This window comes from Camelus bactrianus, chromosome 6, assembly GCF_048773025.1.
Source record: "Camelus bactrianus isolate YW-2024 breed Bactrian camel chromosome 6, ASM4877302v1, whole genome shotgun sequence".
In the NCBI taxonomy this organism is placed as follows: domain Eukaryota; kingdom Metazoa; phylum Chordata; class Mammalia; order Artiodactyla; family Camelidae; genus Camelus; species Camelus bactrianus.
The window spans coordinates 79,780,408-79,798,688 of record NC_133544.1 but is presented as its reverse complement, the minus strand read 5'-3'; the positions used below and the strand labels follow the sequence as shown (position 1 = coordinate 79,798,688).

At 31.7% G+C, this 18,281-nt stretch overlaps 1 protein-coding gene across 1 annotated transcript in view; it reads left to right on the top strand.

Moving 5' to 3' along the window:
- TRPM7 (transient receptor potential cation channel subfamily M member 7) overlaps nucleotides 1-18,281 on the top strand; it is a 98,975-nt gene that overhangs the window by 40,144 nt on the left and 40,550 nt on the right. Inside the window, exons 12-20 of the mRNA XM_074366105.1 lie at nucleotides 4,001-4,135; nucleotides 7,641-7,694; nucleotides 10,223-10,363; nucleotides 10,657-10,791; nucleotides 11,372-11,652; nucleotides 12,666-12,894; nucleotides 13,995-14,150; nucleotides 14,229-14,372; nucleotides 16,859-16,987. Of these exons, the coding sequence (XP_074222206.1) occupies nucleotides 4,001-4,135; nucleotides 7,641-7,694; nucleotides 10,223-10,363; nucleotides 10,657-10,791; nucleotides 11,372-11,652; nucleotides 12,666-12,894; nucleotides 13,995-14,150; nucleotides 14,229-14,372; nucleotides 16,859-16,987 (1,404 nt within the window). The remainder of the gene's footprint in view (nucleotides 1-4,000; nucleotides 4,136-7,640; nucleotides 7,695-10,222; nucleotides 10,364-10,656; nucleotides 10,792-11,371; nucleotides 11,653-12,665; nucleotides 12,895-13,994; nucleotides 14,151-14,228; nucleotides 14,373-16,858; nucleotides 16,988-18,281) is intronic.

The following is an 18,281-nucleotide window of genomic DNA, read 5'->3' as shown; positions in this document are numbered from 1 at the left end:
ATCGAAACCACAATGCGATATTACTTTATACCTGTTAGAATGGCTATTATAAAAAAAGATAAATATCAAGTGTTGGCATGGATGTGGGGAAAGGGAAATCCTTGTATGCTGTTAGGAATGTAAATTCCTGCAACTGCTGTGAAAAACATGGAAGTTCCTCAAAAAATTAAAAATAGAACTACTGTATGATCCAGCACTTCTACTTCTGAAGAAAATGAATACACTAACTCGACAAGGTACACGCACCCTTATGTTCATTGCAGCATTATTTAAACAGCCAAGATATGGAAACAACCTAAGTGTCCATCAGTGGATGAATGGATAAAGAAATATAAGTACTATTCCATTATATATAAATATAAGTACTATTCCATTATATATATATATAAAATAGAATATTAATCAGCCATAAAAAGTAATGAGGTCTTGCCATTTGCACCAGCATGGGTGGATCTCGGGGGCATTATGTTAAGTGAAATAGAGAAAGGAATACTGTCTTATCTCTCCAATGGTATGAATTACATGTGAAATTTTTTTTTAAAAAAATAAGGTCATAGATAAATCAGATTGGTGATTGCCAGAGGTTGGAGATGGGTGAGATAGCTTAAAAGGTTAAAAAAATTGAGAGACAAAAGAAGAAATAGTGCTCTGTGTACAGGAGAACTCATTATAGTGTTCTCTCAATCGTTTAGACCAGTTTCTTCTGTAGTCTTGCCATTTTAGTAAGTGGCAACAACTGCTTCCCATTTTCTGAGACAAGGAAGTGCCATTTTGAACCTTTCTGTTTCTTGTGTTTCAGTCTTCTTTTCTAAATCTTTCATATCTACTTTCAAAATAATCCAGTTTTATCATCCTGTCCAATCTACTGTCACCCTTCTCTGTTGTTTTAATAGCATCCTGTTTAGTGTCCTTACTCTTATTCTCCATCTACTTTTACAGGTGGATGGTGTATCATATTGTATTTACCCAAAGCACAATCCAGAGTCCTTATGATGCCCTACAAAGCTTAATGTCACCCACACCGTTACCTTACATCATCTGCTCTCTTACCTTACGTGTTACCACTATTCCCTTTCCTGTTATGTAGCCATGTTGGCCTTGTTGTTCTTAGACCGTATCAAGAATGCTTCTGCCTTTAGGCTTTGTACTTGCTGTTTTCTCTGTCTGGAACACAGTTCCCCTAGATGCCTACCTGGGCTTGCTTCTTTTTTTTCTGGCTTCAAACCAGATGTCTCTTTCTCATTTAAGCTTTTCATATTCACCCTGTTTTAAAAGCATCCCCTATGACAGCATTTTCTACATTCTTCGCTGCTATTTTTTTCTAAGAGCGTTTATCACTTTCTGATACAGAATAGATTTTAGCTATTTATTTGTTTACCTCTGTACTCCTAGAAAGTAAATTGTGAAAGCAAGAATATTTTTCAGTTTTCGTCACTGCTGTATTCATAGCCTAGCATATAGAAAGTGCTTGACAAATTTTTGTTAAATGTCTGAATTAATAGGAGGCTGGGTAGATTAAATGTTCATCCATACCTTGGAGTATTATCTGGCTTTCACAAAGGATGAACTAGATCCTTTCTATCTTACATGTCTGTGGTCATAGAATCTTTGTGAAAACTGTTAATATGGGATATGTCTGCAGAGATGAGGGGCAGAGGAGAGAAAGTTTTATTTTTTACCATTTTGTGGTGTTTGATTTTTTTTTAACTATGGAAATGTATTTTCTATATAATAATAATAATAAACAATTAATTAGTTGCTTCCCATCTTACAGAATAGTAGAGGAAGAAACTGGTATTAATCAGCAGTGGTAAAACTCCAGCAGTGATAAAACTCCAGCAGTAAACCAGCCTTTTATTTTCTTGAATAATTTCACTGGATTTTTGATCTCCTCAAATAATAAAGGCTTAAACAAAGCCTTTATCTTCTTTTTGAATTAGTTTTATCTCATGGATTTGTTCCGTATAGTATTATCTGTTTGATTTTGTGCTTCCTTCACCCTAAATGTAGAATTTGTAGGACAATTGTTTTACTTTTTTTCCTTTTGATTGTTAGGATTTCAGGATGCACTGAGTGTACAAAGAAGTACTGCTTATAAAGCAGGTTTTTTTTTTTAACTGAATTTTTTTTGTCAAGTATGGAAATTTTGTCAGGCTTTGTTGTTCAGGGGCAGTGATTATAAACTCAGTTGGATAGAACACTTCTTTTTTAAAACAAAAATTTTATTACACTCTTTTTAATTATATGAATATGAAATTCCATAAATATATACTACACAAATTAAAAAAATATATAGTGCCTTTATTATATTGAAGACAGAATGAAAGTGATTTTTAATAAAAATAGGTATTTCAATATGGAGGTGCTCAAGAATGGCAATATATAAAAAACATAGTAAGTAATCAGATGCTTGCATTTATACATAGAATTAATGTAAATGCTGCAGTTGTAACCAGACTAATACAGGAATGTTGTTGTTGGTAACTCAAAATCCATGGGGAGCAGAAAAACACCCCTTACAAGTACAGGATAAGAAAGAGTAGAGAGAAGCAAGTGAGCAGTAGAGTAAAAGTTGTTAGGATAAGTTAAAAACAAACCAGATTTGTAAGTGATAAGAAGTAGGAAATAATCTTACCTAAAATAGGAATAACATGCCGTGATAAACTACATGTTGTTAATATATGAGAAAATGAGTAATTACTACATTCTTAATAATCAGTTGTGCCTTATTTTTAAGTGCAATAGCAAAATAATTTCCTTGTTATGAAAAAGAATCAAGTGGTGAAAAATACCACAGAAAGCAATCCTCCATCTGGTCATTGCATCATGTATTAGGCATACATTTAGTCTGTATACTTAAAACGATCTTGGAGATCATATCTTTTGCTAAGTGTTGGAAATAGAGGATAGATTGGATAAAGAAATGGTAATAGAAGCTGTTGTAGAGAAGTTGTATAGTTGTATGGTAAATTTCCCAAGAAAGACTCAGAATAAGATTTAAAAACATGTGAAAAAACCCAATGATTTTGGTACTGATTTTCACCGAAAAGTTTTTTTTTATCATCTGCTACTTAATATTAAAAAATATACAGAAGCAATAATGATTTATTGATATATTACTGTATTTAATAATATTATATAATTAATATTACTATTATATTAATAAGATGACTTTTATAATGATAGTGAAATTCCTGTATTTGTGTCTCAACTAAATTTAATACAGAGTCTGGTGAAGTCTATAAAAGAGTCTCTAAAAACTTACAAGGGACCACTACAAATGCTGACTGATACTTAGGTTATATATTAAACTCAAATGGCGCATACTGTATTGCTATTAAGAGATGTGATTTTTCTCTAATAGTGAATGGTTTCTGTTAAAAGTTCTAAAGACAACTAAGTACAGGCTTGTCTGACTGATATAGTAGTTGTATTTTTGGAAAGTTCATGGCAGAAAAACTTTGTGTTTATCTGTAAAGTGGAATTACTGGATTTTCATTCATGAGAGTCTATCAGGATAACAGAAAGTTGTGTGAGAGTTAAGGCATTTCCTTTTTGAGTGAGACTGTCTGGCATATTGCATGATTTCTGATACCCTTTGACTCTGCGCATTGTATGTTAGTAATGGCACCCAATTATTGAAATGATCCCTATAATAAACCTTTCCTAAACATTGAGAATCATTGCTCTAAGGTATTTTTTTTCCCCAAAATTTACTTCTCTGATGGATTCTTTCTTGTTTTTTCCCCCACCTTGTAGCACTTCCTCTTCTTCAGAAATAGTGTTTATGGAACGTTCTTAAGGGAATGTTAACTCTAGAGAGGTCTTCTCACCTATTCCCTATATACCTTAAGTCCTAGCCTCTTAATGCTTTGCATCTTTTTAATTTTGTTCTAAAATTGTTCAGGAACAAATATGTATAAATCCTAAGGACTTGCATTTGGAATTGTTTGTATAATTAGAATGTGTGAAACATTTATGAATTTTGTTACTTTTTTAGGTTGGATCCTTGGAACAAGCTATGCTTGATGCTCTCGTAATGGATAGAGTTGCATTTGTAAAACTTCTTATTGAAAATGGAGTAAGCATGCATAAATTCCTTACCATTCCTAGACTTGAAGAACTTTACAACACTGTAAGTATATGTTAAAATTATTTGTTGACTAAGTTTTATCATCTTTGAGAAATGTCATTTTACCTGAACATACACAATCCTGTTGGTAAAACTTTCAATGTTTTGCTAGATTACATGGAAAAATCACAGCCAGTCTTAGTATAGATTGTTTATGTGACTGAAACCCTGTCCCTGTTTCTGGAGACCTCTGTTACCATAGCCACTTAGGAAGGAGATGCAGTGTTAACAATACTGTCCTTCCCCTCACCTCTTTTTAAAACTGTAGGATCAACTTCTTACTTACAGAATCATGATATTTCTTCTTTCACTTGGTGGTCATTTGTTATACCAAATTTCTTTTGATTCCTTTGCCCACTGAAGAAATTATACATTGTTTTTTTCTTTTCTCTTTTTGTTTTTTACATTTATGATTTTGACCTTGTGGTGTCCCACTTTAGCTTACATACTGTTTTTCATTTAAAGAGCTCTTAAAAACTAATTATTTAAAAGTCCTTAAAAAAGCCTCTTTCAGTTCGTTTCAAATTTCATGTCACTAACATTGGAGAGGATAAATACTGCCCTTCTTACTGGTTTCCCATATTACCAATATGGATTTAATAGAACTATACTTTGAGGAGTACTATGACTGAATCCTAGCTTTCTAATCTTGACTTCTCTGCAGAGTTGTGTCTGTTCATTCATCAGTTTCTTCCTATTTGTCTCCTCTTTTTAATTTTTAATATATTCATACTATTCAATCATTTCCAGCCTATACTATTTCAGTAATCTAGTGTTCTTAATCTAGTTTTTCTTCAAATCTTTAACCTAATTATTCTTACAATCACATATTTTATCATATCTTCCCCAAGTTTAAAAACATTTCATGGCTCTCCAAGTGTACAGAAATGCTCAAACTCTTAGCTTAATTTTCAAAGCTCTCCAACTTCTGAAAATCTGAAATTTTGCCCCAGCTATTTATCTTACTTGGCCTTTTTATTCCTACTCCCCACCTCCCCGTCCTGGGTGTTTCAACTATATAGCCTACCTACTATTTCCCCAAAACATAAACCTTTTTTAAAATAAGTGTTTGCTGTTTACTCAGTGCTGGTCTGTGGGTTTTTTTTTTCCAGCTGTTCCCCACTTACTGGATTTTATTTGTTGTTTAGAACTTAGTTCAGTGCCAGTGGGGAGGGTATAGTATGTGCCTAGCACTTATAAGCTCCTGGGTTCAGTCCCCAGTACCTTTATTATAAATAAATAAATAGATACATACATACATACGTACCTAATTACCTCATCTCCAAAAAATTTTTAAAAATAAAATATTAAAAAAAATGCCATGACACTGCTACAGTGAAGCCCAATAGCATGTTGGGTAAGTACAATTATATCTTCCACTGTGGCTTGTAAATTTCTTTTGAATAGCGATTGTCTTTATTTTCCCCCATTATTTCCCTTTAGTAGTATCTAGCACAGTTACATTGAACTTTCTTGGTGTTCTACTGTCTCTAATGAACAGATGTGAAAATTAAAGGAATTATTCTTCGTGCTGAAGTGAGGTTTATCCCTGAAATGTAAAGCAAATGTAAAACAGTAAAAGTAAAAATTAATCCCATTAGCAAGGCAAGTAATTTTAATTGTGTAACTCAAAGGTATTAAGATAATAGTTACTCTCAGCATCAATTATTGATAAATATTTTTAAAGTTTAATGGATTATGTATGATATGATAAAGCAGTGGTTCTCAAACTTTTTGGTATCTGGGTCCAATTACATAACAGTTATTGAGGACATCAAAGAGCTGTTCTAAAGAGGTTTTGTTTATGTGTGTTCACATGTACATATTGGAATGTAAAACCAAGAAATTTTAAAAATGCTTATTAATTCGTACTTAAGGAACAATAATATATTCATTTCATATTAACATAAATAACATATCTTTTAAGAGAGCAAAAAAAATCAATGAGGAAAGTAGAATAATTTTATGATTTTATAAATCTCTTTAATGTCTGGCTTCATAGAAGGCAGTTGGAGTCTTATGTTTGCTTTTGGATTTAATATCATGATATCACACATCAAGAAACCTCTGGAGAACTCTACTGAACACTGAGAGAATGAGAATGAAAAAAATGCAGATAACATTTTAACATGATTTGGGAAATATTTTTGATCTCATAGGCCTCCTGAAAAGATCTTGGGGGTCATCAGGGGTCTTCAGATCACACATTGAGAACTGCTAGGTTAAATTACACTTCTTTTTTTTAGTAAGAAGTTATAGTTAATGAATAAACATTAATGGATTAAGATAAAATAGAATTCCAAAAATTGCATTTCTATGTGATTGCATACCATTAGAGAAAATACATTGAAACTTCCTAATATCTAAAACATACGAAATACTTCATATTAACTTGTAAGAGATTTATTTTTAAAATACTAACATATGGAGATGATTGGGCTGAAAGAACTCTGCTCTTAAATCTATAGACTAAATATTATTTTTAAAAAAAAGCAAAGTAAGGTAAAATGTAGTTTATATGTAATATCAGTTATAGCCATCTTTTGATATTCTATAGAATTTGAAAGCCAGTAAGAAAGAAAATACTGCTTTCAAAGAAATAATAAGCTTCCCTACTTAGATTTGAAAATGTATTATGAAATGTATGTGATCAAAATGGAAAAGTGAATTGATTACTACAATAACCTCTCATAAAAAATTCTCAATAACACAATGGTGAGAGGAAAATCTCATTTGATATTTCTTTTAAACAATAGATTTGAAAGCCCACTGTGGATTGGATGCCCTTGAGGAAACACAACTGTCATCCAGATTTGGGTGACATGGCTATCAAAGTTAAAGTATTGCCAGTAATTCTCTTGATTTGTGCTGTATAGAATTAATTGCAGTAAATTCAATATAGGAAAGTTCAGGAGAATATATTTTTGGCCCATTGGACTCAGTCTTGATGGGGGAGATATACTCCTGGGTATTTTTTCAAAATACAGGATACCATCAAAATAAGATTACTATAAAAATGAGACTTGTATTTAGTCTACTCTGATATTATACTTAAATGAAATTAAGGTAATAAGGGAAAGATGGCATATACAAATGTTTGTTTGTTATCCAAAATATTTAAAACTATTGCTACAACTTGATTAGTGGCAGAAACAGAGGTACAGAGATTTTAACAAAAGGAAAGAGAATGTATTACCTCCATTATCAATGAAAGAAACATAAACTTAACATATAATTGTGAATCGTGCAGTGTTTGCATGATTTTTAGAAAAAAGCTTTTATGTTTTTACAGTAAAAACATAAGAACATAGGAAATGATATGTCTTGTTAAAGGTAAATACGACAATATGAAATGGTTATTTTTTTTTGTTCCATTTGACGAACAACTTATTTAACTCAAAAACAATGTAATTTATGCAAGAACAAAAGTCCTATAAGCAACAAAGTGAAGTTGCTTCAGTTATTTTAGAAGAAAAATAAGTTTGCTCCAATTTTTTTCTCCTTAAAGAAACAAGGTCCAACTAATCCAATGCTATTTCATCTTGTTCGAGATGTCAAACAGGTAAGAGTTTTTTTTGTTTTCAAAACATTTTTTTAAAAAATTTGTTTATACTTCATCTGTTTCTAAAAAAACACTTCGGTACATCTTAAAAATAACATAGAATGACTTTTTAATCAAAATAAAATAAGGGATAAACTTGTGGCAATATAGGAGTAAAGATATCAGGTATATGAGAAATCAAGGGAAAGGAAAGTTTATGAAATTGAGACTAAGCTTCTTGAGCTTCTGGTTATCTAAGGTAAGAGTGTGGTGAATTTCATAATGTTCATTGGTCTATAAAGAATAATAAATAGAATGTATCATCTTTCTCTGTGTTCAGAAGAAATTTGTTCCCTGGACAATTCACTGTAAAGGACAGTGAATAAGGCCATTGAGAGAAACGCAGAATGGTGATCTTCGTGGCAGATTTTGCTAATAAAAATACTGAAATGCTCTGTTTCTGTCTCTCTGTGTGTGTATGTTTCTCCCACACCTTCTTTAATATCCACTATGGGCGTGATTTAATATTTAACACTGTCATGTAGTCTGAAGCCGTTCTGTGGTGACTAAATTTGATGCACTGATATTTCTCTTCTTTTCTATTGTGATTCTTTCTGAATTAATATTTTAAACGTTTATATTAAAAACTTTATAACAGTCTGAACTATTGGTGTTCAATAATTTTATTTTCCTTAGTGAAAAGATACTCATATTTAGTTAATTGAATTATTTTTAAAGTTTCTGAACTAAAATGCTTTCTGGAATTTTTCATTCAAAATTATTGCTTGCTGTTAAATGTGAGTGTTCTATTAAAAAATTTAAAAATTAGATTAACATGTCATTTTTTATGTTTTGTAACTTATTTCATACCAAACTAGCATTTTATAGAAAGAACTGAGACTTTATTATACTTAAAATTTTTTCTTTAATTCTGTATTTTCCATGTGCTTTTCTTTTTAGCTTTATTGAAATGTGTTTCACATACCCTGACGTTCACCCATTTAAAGTGTATAGTTTAGTGGCTTTCCTATATTCAGAGTAGTGCATCCGTCACCACAATTTAATTTTACAGTATTTACAATACCCCCAGAAGTGACTTCATACCCATTAGCATTCTCTTCCCCATTCCTGCTCCTTCTCTACTCCTTTTTCTGGCCCCGCTCTAGGCAACTGTTAATCTGCTTTCTATCTCTGTAGATTTGCTTATTCTGGGCATTTCGAATTTTTGTTTATTTTGTTTAAATAATTAAAACTTTTTTTTTCTTTTCAGAAAGCTAGAGTAATGGGAAAGACCTTCAGTCCAGGGATTTCTTAAACACATTTGAGTTCTGATTTACTTATATGGCTTATCAGAAAGAACTATAGTAGTTAATTCTGGAAACACATAGGAGATTTGTTATACATTGGCTATTTTTATGTTGGTGGCTATAATAATAAGTCCACTTTTTCTATTTCTATAAGTAAATCCTAAAGTAAGGGCAGAAATTGAATATTTTCTGATTCAAATTAGTAAGTAAAGTTTTGTAAGAGTTAGTTTGAGAAATTGCTTACCATGATTTTTTAAGATAATTCACATTATTTTCCTTAATTAAAATATTTCCCATTCAAGTGGATTCAAAACATAATGATATTTGTCAGATTAAAAAAAGACTAAAAATATAATATATGGCATCCTCAATCATAAAACATATTTTAAAGTTGTTTAAGATAAAAACACAAAACTTGCATTTAAGAGATGAAAATGGTTTTTGATTAATTTTAAAATTGGAGATCTGAAGAATATAGATATTTAGAAGTTAGAAACTTCACAGATGAAACCAAAATATAAAAGGTAAAAGCATCTCAAAAAATACTAAGTTCATGAAATTATAATTAAGGAAATGAAGAGAATGGTGATGGTAGGAGGGCAGATTGGTTAATATATATAAATCATCTGATGATTAAACCCTTTTAAGATTATTCACTGAAATTAACCAAATATTTCATCCTGAAGCAGGCAGTCATTCCAAACTGACAAATGGTTTCCGTTCCAAAGATTCATTTGTAAATTGATGCCCTGGCAAAATGAAGTCTTGGCTCTGAACAGTGTTATAAGTGGTAGTTGAATTCTAGCCAAGGCTGTAAGAACTTGTGTAACCTATAATATAGCCAGTATAAGTATTGATGGGCCCATCTGGAAACATAATTAACATTTATAGCTTTATTTTTGTGGGAAAATGAAACAACTATGTGCCACAGTGAAATGGAATATTTGGCACTTGGAGGTTCCTTTGACTGTGTGCAGTGGAGAGATCAAATTATCTTCCTACTGTAAGCCGTACTCCTTTCCTGAGCCACACCATTGGGACTTCAAAACTTCAGAATCTCTCTTCTTACAAAAGTAAATAAACAAGTCACTCCTTTCTTTTGTAAGATGGCTGCTGGCAACTCTAGTTTCCTGTAACAAGGAGACATTTGTTATTTTGGAGAATAGGTGCATTTATATGCAAGGTATAGAAATATTGAGAAATACTATTTTTGCCTTTTTTAAATTAATATTTTATTTCCAGGGAAATCTTCCTCCAGGATACAAGATCACTCTAATTGATATAGGACTTGTCATTGAATATCTTATGGGAGGAACCTATAGATGCACCTACACTCGGAAACGTTTTCGATTAATATATAATAGTCTTGGTGGAAATAATCGGGTATGTAATATTCGGGGGGAAGGCTACAGATGTACTTTAAAATGAGCTTATACACTGTAAATGTTAAAAATTGCTTGTATTAGAATAGTGAAAGTAGCAACATGAAAGTGAAAACATGAGATTTTCAACTCAGAGTACTTAGAAATGTTTTGTAATTGAAATCTTAAATCAGGATTTTTTGCGGGGGATGGTGTGTGTCATACACACATTTATACATATGTAAATTGATTTTTAATTTTTATAGCATATCAGAATATTTATATCTGTAAAAACTAATAAGGTTTCATTTTCAGAGGTCTGGCCGAAATACCTCCAGCAGCACTCCTCAGTTGCGAAAGAGTCAGGAATCTTTTGGCAATAGAGCAGATAAAAAGGAAAAAATGAGACATAATCATTTCATTAAAACAGCACAGCCCTACCGACCAAAGGTATATTTGTTTAAATATTATGCTTTCTGGATTTTGTTCCATCTAAATTACTTAGTATTATGAAACAAAAAATTACTTGTTTTAGTAAGAATTATCTTTTTTTTTAGATGTAGTATTATATCATTGATTCTTCTTCTTCTTTTGTACCAAAAGATATTCAGTGTGAATTAATGATTCTATTAAGTTTTTAGTATTTAGCTATGATAATCAAATTTTTTAAATGTTTTCATAAATGCATAACTGCCTCCTTTTATTCCACATTTACTTGATAAACAACATGCAAAACAAAAGTGTTACACAGACTTTGCTTTCATTAAAATTGTGGTTTTATCAGATATTAGTTAAAATATTTAGGTCCTTTCTTTAATCTTGGAAAACTTTGTTACAAAGACTTTTTGAAATACCATTTCTATAAAATGAATTTTGAAGTATAGTAAAAATCAAATGTGTAAAATTAATACTATTTTGATTTGTGTAGCTATATGAAGTTAAAGAATAAAGAATATTTTATTAAAATTCTCACATGAATGTCATATAACCTTATTATAATAAGCCTTATAACATTTATTTTCTCTTGAAGATTGATACAGCTGTGGAAGAAGGAAAGAAAAAAAGAACCAAAGATGAAATTGTAGATATTGATGATCCAGAAACCAAGCGCTTTCCTTATCCACTTAATGAACTGTTAATTTGGGCTTGCCTTATGAAGAGGCAGGTCATGGCCCGTTTTTTATGGCAGCATGGTGAAGAATCAATGGCTAAAGCATTAGTTGCCTGTAAGATCTATCGTTCAATGGCATATGAAGCAAAGCAGAGTGACCTCGTAGATGATACTTCAGAAGAATTGAAACAGTATTCCAAGTAAGTTATATTTTATCACTTGAAACATTTAAAAAATACAGAGTAGATGGGATTTAAGTGGAGGTTATAGTGCCGTGACTAATTGGGGATGGATGTGTGTGTGTGTGTATTGGTAAAATTAAGAAAAATCCATTTTCCAGATGTTAAGGTTTTTTTTTTTTTTTATTCAGAAACTACTGCCTCTGCATGTAGAAAGTTTATTATTATTGTTTGCAATTAAGGAGTTAAGTATTTCAGAGGAAAGAAGAAATGCCATAAGTCAGTTTAATAATTAACTGCACATAATAGCAGTTAGACTATGAAAAATTCCATTTGAAGTGGTAGGGAAGGGAAGAAAGAGGTTTGAGCAGTGTTCTAAAGAAATAAATTTAGTTCAACTGGAAGGGTATGTCAGATGGTGAAATTACATATATAGAAGCATAAAACAGCTTACAAAAGTTTTACGGTTTACTTAGGGGAGTAATGGAATATTAAGCTAGAAAGGTCATTTATAGGAAGCTTTATAATAGAGAATAGGACCTCCCTCCCCCAAAGTGGGCTGTCTTTGAAAGAATGTAAGAGTTGTTACTGAGATCCTCAAATAGCTTACCAGGACTTTAAGATTAAGATGTTCTTCATGTTAAGTTAGTCCCTATTCACATTATTCTTCCTCTCTACTGGATACCATTTCTATGTTTGAAATATTGTATAGAGACTTTTTGAACAGAGCATCTGAACATGGTCGGTTTTGGCTTCCTGTGGGTTTGTAGATTTATTTCCAGGAACAGGGGAAAGTACCCTGAAGTCACATTTACAGTCTTGTTTCTGATGTGGCATGTTTTAATATTTCATAATTTCCACATAGTAGTAAATATCTGAAAGCATAGTGCTACTATGATTCTACTGCCTCACTATTTCCTAAGTGTGTGTGTGAAAATAATAAAACCTGGAACATGTTAGGAAAACTCTAAGAATAATGATTTAAAACTGTAATTTGGTAATCTGAATATGTTTTGCCTTTTATTTTTTGATAGTGATTTTGGTCAACTGGCGGTTGAATTATTAGAACAATCCTTCAGACAGGATGAAACCATGGCTATGAAATTGCTCACCTATGAACTGAAAAACTGGAGTAATTCCACCTGCCTTAAGTTAGCAGTTTCTTCAAGACTTAGACCTTTTGTAGCCCACACCTGTACACAGATGTTGTTATCTGATATGTGGATGGGAAGGCTGAATATGAGGAAAAATTCCTGGTACAAGGTATACCTTGGAAATAATTTTAAGTGTGTGATTAGATAAAAAGAACAGCACAATTAGCCCAGCTGTATAGCAAAATGCCTTGATTTATGAGGGTGGTACGGGTGTTGGTGTTGACATTTTATCCCAAATGGCCTGCGAAGGCCTCTTTTTCCCTCTTATTCTTCGCTCTGAATCCTCTTCAGGTGTGTTGTATAATGACTGTTGCCCCAGTCTGAGCCAGGAGCATGACAGTAACAAATGGGAGACTGGCATTTATAGCCCCTAGTGACCATGAAAAAAGTTGCCGCTTTATGAAAAGATGATTCCCAAATTCTGAAATTCCGGACCTATCTACTAACTTAATAATCTGTTACTTTTAATTTATTTGAAATGTATTGGGTCTGCTCAGTTTTTATGGTTCAGAATTTGGGTAAAATGTTGGCTGGTACTTTGGTTTCATTGTAGTGAGACATTTTACTTTAAACTTTCCTTTTTGTTATCTTATGTCTTAAATAAGGTACAGAAATATAGAAGGCAAAAATCAGGCAAGTAGTTTAACCATTGACCATTGTTAAGTGGATAACAGATACTAATCATCTACTAAAAATAATGGTGAAAGATTAACCAATAGAAACCCTGATTCAGAATTACAATTTTTGTGCTGTAGGATTTTTCAGGTAATACGTGCTACTTTAGAAATAAACCTTTTTGTTTATAGAGGCACAAGCTGAGTAATCATGTTATGACACGGAACACTTGCAAAGAGATTTAGGATAAAATTAAGTACATAGCTTCATTAAGGCTTGAATTTTGTTTAAACAAAATTGTATTTTCTAAATAAATTGTAATCTGATTTTTTAAAAGGTTAAGTCTATAATAATTAACTCTTTTCTATACCCTCATATCATAATACTCAAATGTTTTGTTATTCCTTAAAACAATTCAACCTGGGCCTCTTTATATGTAATATGCAAGTAAAAAGTTAAGTTTTTATTTTTTCCCTATACTACCAGGAGTGAAATGGCTAACAATCATATTTTATGCCTTTTTATTGCTTTTATTATAGTCTTTTGAAGGTCATTAATTTTAAAATGTAAACTTACATGTTTCTAAATTTTTAGGTCATACTAAGCATTTTAGTTCCACCTGCTATATTAATGTTAGAGTATAAAACTAAGGCTGAAATGTCTCATATTCCACAATCTCAAGATGCCCATCAAATGACAATGGAAGATAGTGAAAACAACTTCCAAAACATAACAGAAGAGATTCCCATGGTAAGGAGGAAAAAGAATTTAAAGTAAATATAATTTTTTGGGGGAATAAATGTACAATAAGTGTTGTTTTTATTTTAGGAAGTATTTAAAGAAGTAAGAATATTGGACAGTAATGAAGGAAAAAATGAAATGGATATACAAATAAAATCAAAAAAGCTTCCAATCACACGAAAGTTTTATGCCTTTTATCATGCACCAATTGTAAAATTCTGGTTTAACACGGTATGTTTTTTTAATTGAAGTATAGTTGATGTACAGTAATATTGTATGAGTTACAGATATACAATATAGTGATTCACAATTTTTAAAGGTTACACTCTATTTATAGTTATTATACAATATTGTCTATATTCCCCTGTTGTACAATAAAATAAATCCTTATAGCTTATTTTATGCCTCTGATTTGTACCTCTTAACCTCCTACCTTTATATTGCCCCTCCCCCCGTTCTTCTCCCCACTGGTAACCCCTAGTTTGTTCTCTCTGTGAATCTGCTTCTTTCTTGCTATATTTACTAGTTTGTTGTATTTTTTAGATTCTGCAGATAGGTGGTAACAGTATTTATCTTTCTCTGTATGACTGTTTCACTAAGTATAATGCCTCCAAGTCCATCCATGTTGCTGCAGATGGCAAAATTTTGTTCTTTTATGCTGAGTAGTATCCCATTGTATATGTATAATCCCACGTCTTCTTTATCCATTCATCTGTTGATGGACACTTAGGGTGCTTCCATATCTTGGCAATTGTAAATAATCCTGCTGTGAACATTGGGGTGCATGTGTCTTTTCAAGTTAGTAACACAGTATGTTTTAAAATTGTATGAGCACAATGTTTTTAAAAGATAGGCTTTAGGATGCCTTTGGCCTAGAGTCCATACTAATCTTGATATAACTTAGATCGCTGAAAAGCCTTTTTTTTTGTTGTTGTTTAAAAGAGTAATACACTTGGCTTAGTTTCATTAAGATTGTCATCATAGACAGTAATAAATACTAAAAAATCTTAGTTCTAATTGGAACTAGAAATTTACTAAACAAATACGTGGTATTCATATGCCTTTTGTAAGTGAGTAACAAATTCTAGTCATCTACTAAAAATATTGGTAAAGATTAACCAAAAGAAACTCTGATACCCAAGTATAATTTCTTCATGCTTTTGGATTTTGCAGACAATATTTAAAGTTTTGGAAATAAACCATTTTACAGTGTTAATTGATGTTGAAAAGTAATCTAGATCATTTATATAGTTCTATTTTTCAGTGGTATAATAGTTTATTTCTTTAACCATAGTACATGTTTGGTTATCTGTCACATAATTGGTGGTTCCCTTGCTTTATGGAAGAACAGATGTTAGTATCAGATTAAAGAGCATACATGTCCATGTATGGACTCATCTAAGAAACACATGAGATTAGTGCCTACTGTTAACCAGGGACTGAATGAATGAGTTTTACTCCTCTTCCCGGGAAAACTTTTAAGTTGTTTTTGACTTTGTTGTCATGTTTGTCATTTTCCATTTTCATCATTATCAAGTTTTTTTTAAATTGCTAAAATATACAAATGGCTTTGTGCTAAGATGAACATTTTAGAATTTGTTCCTTCAACTGTTGCTTTCTCACCCACACACATGCCCCTTAACCTGAGGCTAATTCATTATGCTTCCTTCTCAATATGAAAATTTACTTGTTCCTTCTTGTTCAAATGTTGAAATTGCAAATTTGAATACCTAATATAATCCCCAAATTCTGTCTTCGCTAATAGGAATAACTTGGCTTCATATGTTTGCCTTCATGTGAATGACTATTTAAAAATGGATGATTGGTGGGGTGGGTGTATAGCTTATTAGTAGAGTGCATGCTTTCAATCCCAGTACCTCCATCAAAAATAAAAATAAAAAGGACAATTGAGGTGGCTATACAAATTTCTTTTTCTCTTTATTTACTTATAGCAGTTTACTTCCCTACCCTATGATAGCTTAAATCAAGGATGTGGCTTATTTTAAGACTGGTAGAGGCAAGGAAACAATGAGAGAACTGTTAGCCACAATTGTTCAAGGGTCAAGGAGCCTTGGTTTTCCTCTGAAATGAAATGACTCTTCAGGTGTTCTTGTACATAGTATCTTATCATCTCCTTATAATCTTTCTTGTTAAGAGTCTCAGGGGTGGGATGTTCTCTTACCTAGGGAGAATGCTTTCATATTTGTTTCCATTTCTTGGGATCCAACCTCAGTGACTAGGAGCTGGGAAAATACCTGTTGTCTTTCTTAGGAAGTGCTACTTAGGAATACTACTTGGTTGGGGGAAGAAAGAGCCAGGTAGTATGTGTTTCTTGATGATGGTGGTGAAGATCTCTAGTAAACTTAAAATATTATGGTATTTTAGGTATCATATAAGTTAAGTAGAATTATGTGGACTATACTAAGTACATAAATCTGGTATTATTAAATTCTTCCCGTGGAAAGTACTAAAAAATCAACAGAAGTTTAGAACAACACATTTATACCTTGGGAACCATTTATATTTTAATTGATAAATGCAGTGCCTGCATGGAAGAAGAGTTATTTCTCAAACTGGTTCTAATGATTGAAGCTGGGAGACACTTCACAGGGGCTCATTTAGTCTCATGTGTGTGTGTGTGCTTGGAAATTTTCATAGGAGAAAATTGTATTTTATAATCAATTTTATTCTTATCTTATATTTTCTTTCTTTATTAGTTGGCATACTTAGGATTTCTGATGCTTTATACATTTGTGGTTCTTGTACAAATGGAACGATTGCCTTCAGTTCAAGAATGGATTGTTATCGCTTATATTTTTACGTATGCTATTGAGAAAGTCCGTGAGGTAAGTCTTTAGTTTTTCCTACTAGTAACTTTGTGTATATATGGAGGGTGTTTTGTGTTGTTTTGGTTATGTGTGTGGGTATGTGTATGATAGGTGATACTATTGAAGTGTAGAACATGTTTGTTTTTGCTGTCCAAAAATGATAATCAAAGAACAGAGTTTAGTGGGTTAACTTTGTCACAATTACAGAGATAATGATTTGTCTCAAAAACTAGATCTGTTTTTGTTTTAGTTCCTCAACATTCATATTTATGTTCTTTGCCACTCTTAAAAAGTATTAAATATACATATAGCCAATTGGGTAGGTAAATTATAAGTAGGTTCTTATTTTGCTCTTGTATTGTACTTCCTCTGAAGTGTACTGTATTGTCCACTGAATTGTCATTTAGATTTAGATGCCTGTGTCTATCAAGAGTTTTCAACTTAGATTGTAAATTTTCTGATACCCTGATTTTGTGGAAAAAAACTTTTTTTCTTTAATTTTTATACTTTCTGTTTAAACTAAAAGTTACATAAATGTTGTTTTATTACACACTTATGTAAATATGTCTGAATTATTCCATACCTCTGCTTTACATTTAGAGAATACATGAAATCGCAAAAATAGATAGAAGGCATTGAATTCCCTTCCCACTTAGATATAGGAATTTATCTTACTAAACAGTTTATTATGCATTTTAAATTCCATTGAGTGCCATGGCCTGTTAAATCTGTTGTTTTACTAACATGTTTGAAGAAATTAAGTTGTTAAATGATAAAAGCAAGTTGTAAAGAATTTTGTAAAATATATATTGATAAAACAGTTCTGCAAGGATTCTTTAGATAGTAATGAAAGTGGTTGCCTCTAGTGGGAAGGGGAATTAATTGGGTAGGGAAGAAGAGTGGAAGGGAGACTTTTCAATATTTACTTTAATGGGAATGTATTACCATTCCTGAAAAAAAAAATTCTTTAAAATTTTTATATTAAGCAGAAGAGCTAAAGTGTAGCTACTTAAACCATTGAGTTGTTTACTTTCTGCAAATAAGGCATCTTTAGAAGATCCTAACTGGATATCCTAATGTTTCAATGAAAAATAAAGCAACTTTTCCAAAGTATCTCAAGTTCCAAGTCTAGAGAACTTTATTATAATCTAAGATTTTCATCTTCTTAGTTGGATGACCTTGGTTAAGCATGTCATTTACTTGTGGATTTTTTTCCGTATATATACAGGGAATGAGGATAAGAAGTATTTGTCTGGTATCGTATTGAATTGTTTTGGTGATTAATTGCCAAGATAATCAAAAATACTTTGAA